This window comes from Triticum aestivum, chromosome 3A, assembly GCF_018294505.1.
Source record: "Triticum aestivum cultivar Chinese Spring chromosome 3A, IWGSC CS RefSeq v2.1, whole genome shotgun sequence".
Classification (NCBI taxonomy): domain Eukaryota; kingdom Viridiplantae; phylum Streptophyta; class Magnoliopsida; order Poales; family Poaceae; genus Triticum; species Triticum aestivum.
The window spans coordinates 626,291,756-626,301,006 of record NC_057800.1 but is presented as its reverse complement, the minus strand read 5'-3'; the positions used below and the strand labels follow the sequence as shown (position 1 = coordinate 626,301,006).

Sequence of the window (9,251 nt, the reverse complement as noted above, 5' to 3'; positions counted from 1 at the left end):
ACACCGACCACGCCGTAGTAACCACGAGCCACTAGACTGAAACAAGAAATTCACGGTCTGGAGTACAACATTTTTACATGAAACAGTGAAAGCCTGCAGCAGCAGCAGCGTCCTTTGATCGATCGTTGAACAGTGGTTGATGCGTCCATCATCGTGCGATAACAAGGCCTGTACTGTAGCCACTAAAGGGCACCTGCTGCTGCACCACTGCACTGCCACAGTTTGTTGGGGGTGGTTAACTAGGAGCTGCCTATTTCCTTTAACCCTAAATCAAAGCTCGGAGAATTTCCACTATACCACACTGCATCTCGGCCCAAATCTAAGCAACGCAAACTCACATGCACATGCACACCGCGTAATTAGCTCCCACCCCGCCGATCCATATAAGAACCCCGCCACTCCCTCCACTGCCCTCTCGCCGGCCTCCTCCCCCACCCCCACCGATCAAGTCACCATCTCTTCTCCGGCCACCGTGTCCTCCGATCAGGTCAATCCCTCTCACATCGCCCGCATAGCTCCCCGGCTGGCCGTAGTCTGATCGATCGCTGCAGAAGAAGGATCTGTGAACGAGGATGTTGTCGTCGCACCCGCACGAGGCGGCCATGCTGCCGTACGTGCCGCGGCCGCCGTCGCTGCTGGTGGACCGCCGCTACAGCACCGGCGCCGAGGTGGCGCCCAACTGCCCGCGCTGCGACTCGCCCAACACCAAGTTCTGCTACTACAACAACTACAGCCTCAGCCAGCCGCGCTACTTCTGCAAGGGCTGCCGCCGGTACTGGACCAAGGGTGGGTCTCTCCGGAACGTGCCCGTCGGCGGCGGATGCCGGAAGAACCGCCGGGGGAAGTCGTCCGTGAGGTCGGCGTCCGACTCTTTCTCCGGCGTCCGCGACGCCACGTTCGGCCATGGAGGGTTCCCCGGCCCGCTCCGGCCGGACATGGTCCTGGAAGGCATGGTCGGCAACCCGGCGAACCCTGGCCAGGTGATGCACGACGTGCCCACCGCGCCCGACGGCTCGTCCATCGACCTCGCAATGCTCTACTCCAAGTTTCTGAACAACCAGCAACCGGCCGGCGACGGTAGCCTTGTCGGCTCCGTCACGCCGGAGTCGGCCGGTGGGCACGTCGACGAGACGTTCGACACGTTCAGCGCCTCCAGCGACATGAGCCCCGCCGGCGTTCTGGCGCCCGCGCAGTTCGACGCGAGCCCGGACGGGTTCCTCGAATGGTCCCGACCGGTGAGCAGCGCCGACCCAACTTGTACGGCCAGCCCAGCTACCGCAACCACCATGCTGTGCACCGACGAGAGCGTGCAAGCTGCGCTCGGCGAGCTCAACTTCGCCATGGATCAGAGCTGTTTCGACTCGTTGGGGTTGCCCACGGACGGTGCCGCCGCTAACCTCTCGTCGTGGTGCTCGATCGTTCCGAGCTTGTCGACATGGGAGGAGCCCAAGTACGACTCGCTTGATTCGTTCCCTGACGACACCCTCAGCCTCCATGACGGAATCCTTGCTGCCGATCATGACTGGAGCGCGGATTGCCAAGGATTGGAAGCTCTCTACATGCCGTAATTATATATACAGTTACAATGATTTTTTTTGGCTAATTTGCTGTTATTTTTTGTCAGTTTGTCCCTTTTTACTTTCTTTCAATTTGGTTTGGAAGAATTATTATATATACATACATAGATATAATGTATGTTCTGAAGAGAGGAGTGAGGCGGTAATGAAGTACTCATATGTGAAGAAATTAAGGGTCGGTATACTTGTGAGATAGATGTTGAAAATATTGGAAAATATTTGATTATATCGATCGTGTAATATTGACATATTCTCATCAGTATTTTGTGCAAGCTCCCCTATAGAACATTATATTGAAGCTGCCCATCCAAATCTAGGAGTATATATCTACAATTCTACATATAACCGCACGCCGGTGAGATATTGCTTGCAAGACTTGATTCTACTGCTGTAATCCCATCTTACCGCAAATTATTCGGTGTAGAAGGAATGACCATGCAAGCTCTGGAACTAATTAGAGGACATGGCGTATTATCTAGCTTGCATCGTCGGCAAATTCACATTGTGAACAGACTTGTTTAATCAGAGGGAGTACCTGTGTGGCTTAATTTGTGGAGCAAATGATGTCTTGCATGACAAGTACGTATTCAACAGTGCATGTGTCCCTTGTCTCCCTCATGCTCGGTGGAAATGGTTAGTCAAACGGAAGCTAGCGGTCCAATTAAATTCGGGCTAGGTGGAGTGGCTGCTGCCATTCAGCCATTGCCTGAATTATGAGCTAGGAGATTGATCGTCTCGGTAGAATCGAGAGACCCACTTGTGTGGATCACTTCATATCTTTTCTACTCCCTTGATTTTGGGTAAAATCTTGTGTTAAATATATAAACACAAGAATTTCTTTTGGAGGATCCTTTTTGGGTTAAATCTCCTCTCTCTCTCTCTCCCTCTCTCTCTCTAAGAAAAGGCTTTCACCCTGCTTTTATAGATAAAACAAAAAACCCGAGTACATGGCCGAACGATGCAGAGTGATGAGGAGGCCCTGTTACAAAGCAGATCTTGGGATTAACGACTACGTTGGGCCAAATATCTACCACTAATTAAGAAACTAGCTCGGAAAAAGTTGAGGTCTCCATTTGTTATATTGTTATTGTATTTATTAGAGAGTTATACCCTCAAAGAAAAAAACTCTAGCAGAGTTGTCTGGCCAAATCGCCATAATAACTATCAATATGGCGATTTTTTACAACAAAAAAACACTCTAGCAGCTTTTTTCGAATCGCCATAATTTATGGAGTGCCCTTCATATTTGGCCTCACAATCTTCGTATTTGGGAATTTGGGGTTGCCTTTTGGAGCGCACTCAGATGGTAGTTGCATGCGGCACAGAGAAAATTTCAGGTAGCCCTCCACCTCATGTGGGGTGGTTGGGAGATTGAGAAAAAGATGCCCCACTGGTGAGTGGGTCCCACTATCATGAAGGCAGCAAATATGGAGACTGCAAGTTTGCGCATCAACTCGATGCTCCATGTGCATATGGAGGCCGCCTATATGATGACTCTGCTAGAGTTGCTCTTAGAGTGTTTACAACCCCTCACCCCTCATATGGAACTGATTTTCTTTTATACTTTTGGGCATGTGTAAGATATTTCATGTGTTAGTCATTGTTGGGTGCATATTAGGCGGCCTCTGTGGCAAAAATGCCTAGGAGCACATGACGACTATGCCCACTGGAATCTCACCCATTGAATTGCCTCATGATCCCAACCACTATATTACGGTCACATGTATTGGATGAATTTTGTCAGGTACAGTTATCCAACAGTTTCCTTATCAAATGAAGTATAAGGTGTGTTCCGGTTCTGACATGTCGTGCACCACCATGCACACATCGTTCTAACTCTATTTCCCAACAACCAGGGGTAAATTTTGTTCAGAACATCTAGTGCGGGCAGTGACGTTGTTGGCCTAAGGCTGGCCATAGTGGTGGTATCTTAGACGGTATCATGTACTCAGGACTAGCAAACATGCTGATGTGGCATACAATTAAAGAGGAGAGAGAGAGGATTGGAGTAACATAGGTAGATACCGTGTCATATTAAATGCTTTGCTACTATGTGTCTGTTGCAATAACATTGTATCATTATATTTACATGGTCATAATTAAAAGTTTATATTCCATGCTATAACTGCTATGATTCTGAAATATGTGATTCAATGGAAATCTCATGTGTGGAATGATAAATGGTAAAATTAGGTCCCTAGTCTCGCCTCTGAGACTAGCTCAAGTGTTGTAGGTGATCATATTTTCCGGATCTTAGGATATCGTTAAGTGTAAGAATAATCCTAAAACAACACTGAGAATATGACATTGGAAGACCGATCAGATTGAATCGATCCAAATTTGTTTGTTAAATTTTGAGATAATATCGTCTAAAATATATTGTTAAAACATAGAGTGTTAACATGTGTTTTGGAGTATCGTAGTCACTTCCTACCGTACGATGGACTTTAGGGTTGCTCAAACATCATCTGTAACTAGGTGATTATAATGACAACTTCCAGGTTCATCGGAAAGTTTGACAAGAGACTAGATAGCTCGAGAGTGGGATTTGCTCCCCCGACAATGGAGAGATATTCTTAGGGCCCTCTCGGTGTGACGGCATCCACCATCGCCTGGCCAGACACAGGTGACTACGTCATGGGGATGTCAGAACACTTCAACGAGAAAGAACAGAACCGACAATGGATCAACAATATAGTGAGCATGTGGATGACTGAGGAGGATACTGACGCTCCTAGGGTTTAGTAAAATATCACAAAAAAGGGAACATCACATGATAACCAAAAGTTCACTCGAGTGTCACTCGTGTAATCATAGGGATCGATATGGACGTCCACGGTTCCGCTGTCGGTCATTGAATGAAGGGGTTTCGTTCATGTCTATGTTTTACCGAACCTACTGGTTCACAAGCTTAAGGTAACCATGATCTGCTAAGTGTTAGTAGGACGAGAGTATTGAGTATTTATTTGTGAAATTGTTTCATTAATATTCGGAATAGTTTCGAGAGGAACCGGAAGCGTTTCGGGGTCACCGGAAGGGTTTTGGAGTTTATTGGGCAATACCAGGTATTACCGATAAATAATATATAGGTGAAAAATGTTTACAGAGATGTTAAATCAATAACAAAAGGCTCTAATAATAGTTATGAGACTTTTATATTTAATTTAATATCAACGGGCCTTAAAAGGCAAGAGGTGGTGAGCTACTCGGGCTACTTGGGCCCAAAGAGGTGGAGGCGTCCCCTTCCTCCTTGTAGAAGAAAGGGGAGGCCGAATTGGAGGGGAATTCCCCCTCCTTGTCCGCCCAAAGGGAGAGTTTTTCGTATCTTGTGGCTTCCCCCTCTCCTCCTCCCTTCAACCTATATATACTTGAGGACTTTGGCCCTATGGATACACAAGTTTTGGAGCCTCCTCTAGTTCATCTAGTTCTAGTTCTAGTTGGTCCTAGTTGACTAATTAGAGCTAGACCTAGTTCATATAATCCTCATAATTAGAAGCCCAGTGTGGTTCTAATACCCTCCCCTCTAATTCTCTGGCGACGATTAGCTTTGGATGGCGAAGCACTGCCGGATTGTGAAGACTTTACGCTTGCAACCAAGTAGAGAGGTCGTGCTTTCGGTCTTCCGTTCGAGGGGTCGTTCGAGGGCGGTTCACAGGATCGTCATCAGTGGTTTGAGGGACTCCAAGTGCAATCTAAATCGAATCATCTACTTCTGCTACAAATTTAGTCGGTAATGATCATTGATCCACACCCTATATGTATCTTCATGTTGTTCCTGGGTTTTCAATAAAAAAGACAATTTCCATCTTTACATTTTACAGTGGTTCATCCTAGTTATTTTTATTAAATGGACGTGTACCCTAAGTCTTTGTATTCAATGCTCTGTTGAAATCTTTTCTAGTATGTTTCTCTTACACACTACCTTGAACTAAATGAGTATGGCAACTCTTTAATGTTGGCATATACGCAAGCACGTGGTATTGGGATTTTGCTGCCAATTAAATGAAAACCTACGCCGATCCCCAAACTAACCATGAGTGGCTTTGATTTCACGGGGGGTGCGTTACCATGTGCTCCTCGTCCGTCTCCGCCTCTGCGGTAACCAGTGTGGTTTGGTCCTTTCTCTCGGGGGTTTAGTTGTGTGGTGGTGAGCGGTATTCTGGAAGAAACATATGTCTTGACTCCTAACAGGATTCAGTGTTGATAAAATAGTGTCGTCCATGGGAATTGTTTTTATCTTTGGAGGAGCAATAGAAGAATCACGCTCACAACTTGCTCTTGGTGGCGGTTCCATTTGTAGGTGGAGGTCATGCTAGCTGCGTTTAAGGCTATGTGAGCACGACTACTTTCAACATGCAACTAGCATGCAATGATAGGTTGCTGGAATTTTATTTTGTTGAGCAATGCTCCATGCCTAATTTTGCTAGTTCTTCTCCATTGCCAAGGACATGTTTGGTAGCAAGGCCCGCGCGGGTAGTTTTCAGCCTGTTTCGTTGCTCGGGGCACATCAAAAAGTTGGACCATGTTACGTCTCCAACGTATTTATAATTTTTGATTGTTCCATGCTATTATATTATCTGTTTTGGATGTTTCATGGGCTTTATTATATCTTTTTATATTATTTTTGGGACTAACCTATTAACCGAAAGCCCAGTGCAAATTGGTGTTTTTTTTTGCCTATTTCAGTGTTTCGTATAAAAGGAATATCAAACAGAATCCAAACGGAATGAAACCTTCATGAGGATAGTTTTTGGAACAAACGCAATCCAGAAGACTTGGAATGGACGTAAAGGAAGCAGCGAGGAAGCCACGAGGCAGGAGGGCGCGCCCCCACCGCCCCCACCCTCGTGGGCCCCTCGCAGCTCCACTGACCTATTTCTTTTGCCTATATATACTCTTATACCCTGAAACCTTCGGGGAGAGCCACGAAACACCTTTTCCACCGCCGCAACCTTCTGTGCCCATGAGATCCCATCTAGGGCCCTTTTTCGGCGATCTGCCGAAGGGGGATTCGATCACGGAGGGCTTCTACATCAACACCATAGCCTCTCCGATGATGTGTGAGTAGTTTACCATAGACCTTCGGGTCCATAGTTACTAGCTAGATGGCTTCTTCTCTCTCTGGATCTCAATACAAAGTTCACCTCGATCTTCTTGGAGATCTATTCGATGTAACTCTTTTTGCAGTGTGTTTGCCGAGATCCGATGAATTGTGGGTTTATGAACTTGATTATCTATGAATATTATTTGATTCTTCTTTGAATCCTTATATGCATGATTTGATATCTTTACAAGTCTCTTTGAATATCGGTTTAGTTTGGCCTACTAGATTGATATTTCTTGCAATGGAAGAAGTGCTTAGCTTTGGGTTCATTCTTGTGGTGCTCAATCCCAGTGATAGAAAGGGAAACGACACATATTGTATTGTTGCCATCAAGGATAAAAAGATGGGGTTTATACCATATTGCTTGAGTTTAACCCTCTATATCATGTCATCTTTCCTAATGCGTTACTCCGTTCTTATGAACTTAATACTCTAGATGCATGCTGGATAGCGGTCAATGTGTGGAGTAATAGTAGTAGATGCAGAATTGTTTCGGTCTACTTTGTCACAGACATGATGCCTATATTCATGATCATTGCCTTAGATATCATTGTAACTATGCGCTTTTCTATCAATTGCTCGGCAATAATTTGTTCACCCACCGTAATACATGCTATCTTGAGAGAAGCCACTAGTGAAACCTATGGCCCCTGGGTCTACTTTACATGATATAAGTTTCCAATCTACAATTATACTTTACTATTTTGCAATATTTATTTTCCAATCTATACCACAAAAATACCAAAAATATTTATCTTATTATCTTTATCAGATCTCACTTTTGCTAGTGGCCGTGAAGGGATTGACAACCCCTTTATCACGTTGGTTGCAAGGTTCTTATTTGTTTGTGCAGGCACTAGGCGATTTGCGTGTAGTCTCCTACTGGATTGATACATTGGTTCTCAAAAACTGAGGGAAATACTTTTGCTACTTTGCTGCATCACCATTTCCTCTTCAAGGGAAAACCAACGCATGCTCAAGAGGTAGCAGCCAGTGGCGGAACCAGAGGGTGTGCCGGGTGTGCCGTGGCACACCCAGAAAATCTGGGATTTTTTATATATATAGAAAATTAGCAATGGCTATTGACTATTGAGCCCAGGCCCACCTCATCTTCTCGGGCTCCACTGTGAGCGAGCGAGAGAGAGGCACAGGCGCACAAGGCACAATCGCATCTCGCTTGGCCGCCGCCGCCGCTCCCCGCTGGCGCTCCCCGCCTCCGCCCAGTCGCTCCCCGCTCGCGCTCGGCCACCGCCACTGGGCGCTCGCGCGTGGCAGCCGCCGCTGGAGCTCCTTTGGTCCTTCCCGTCGCGGCCATCGACCGTCGCGCCTCCCCTGCCGAGGCGCCGTCGAGCCGACCCAGGCCAGACGGCTGCCGCCGCTCCGGTCTTCGGAGGATCTGCTCCCGCCTCCCGACGCTCTCCTCTCCTTCGGCCCATCCCGCTCCCCGCCCCGGTCGTGGGTGAGTTTTGACGACACCGTCACGCCGACTGCTAGTGCGCTCGGTGGCCTCCCCTAAAGCTCTCTCAAATTGAATCTTGTATATATAGAAAACTGATGCTTGATTGCTTCTGCTCTGAACATATGCTTGCTGAAACTCATATATAGAAAACTGATGCTTGCTTCTACTCTGAACATATGCTTGGTGAAAATCATATGTTTGCAAACTGATGTATTTCTGATACTGCTCTGAAACATATGCTTGTTGTTGCTCTGAATCGTATGCTTACAAACTGATGTAGCAAACCGATGCTTTTTTGAAACAAATGGACATGATGAGAGTGAAGAATCTAGCAATAGGGGGAACTTTATTGAACTTCTTAAGTGGCTTTCGGAAAATGATGAAGAAGTTAATAAACATGTTTTGAACTATGCTCCTCAGAATTACATCTTGACTAGTCCAAAGATACAAAATCAAATAATTGAATGTTGTGTGGTGCAAACAACTAAAAGAATTGTTGAAGATATTGATGATGACCACTATGCAATCCTAGCTGATGAGTCTAGTGATGCATCTCACAAAGAACAACTTGCTCTCTGCATATGATTTGTTGACAAATCGGGAAGAGGATGTGAGAGATTCCTTGGAGTTGTTCATGTTGCCAATACAACTTCATTGTCACTTAAGGATGCAATTCAAACTTTGCTTAAAGATCATCATTTGACTCCAAGTCAAATGCGTGGGCAAGGATATGATGGGGCAAGCAACATGAAAGGGGAGATTAATGGGTTGAAAACATTGATCATGAATGAGTCACCCTTCGCCTATTACATCCATTGTTTTGCACATCAACTTCAGTTGGTTCCTATAGTTGTGGCAAAGGAAAATGAACCATGTTTGTGGTTCCTTGATCATGTTTCTTACTTGCTCAATATTGTTGGAGTTTCTTGTAAGCGCCATGACATGCTTCGAGATGTTAGAGCTCAAAAGGTTTTGGAAGCACTTGAAATGGGTGAGACTGAAAGTGGAAGTGGGCTAAATCAAGAGATGGGAGTAACTAGACCCGGCGATACTCGTTGGGGTTCTCATTTTAAAACCATTATGCACATTGTTAGCATGTATTCCACAATCC

General features: G+C 45.9%; 1 protein-coding gene across 1 annotated transcript; it reads left to right on the top strand.

Moving 5' to 3' along the window:
• Positions 1-384: 384 nt before the first annotated feature.
• On the top strand, positions 385-1,823 carry LOC123058831 (dof zinc finger protein PBF). Its single transcript, XM_044481503.1, has one exon. The coding sequence runs from the start codon at positions 573-575 to the stop codon at positions 1,566-1,568; it is 996 nt and encodes a 331-aa protein (XP_044337438.1). The 5' UTR covers positions 385-572; the 3' UTR covers positions 1,569-1,823.
• Positions 1,824-9,251: the final 7,428 nt, after the last annotated feature.

Coding starts and splice junctions, on each gene's coding strand:
- LOC123058831 (XM_044481503.1), top strand. CDS start 573: ATGTTGTCGTCGCACCCGCACGAGGCGGCCATGCTGCCGTACGTGCCG.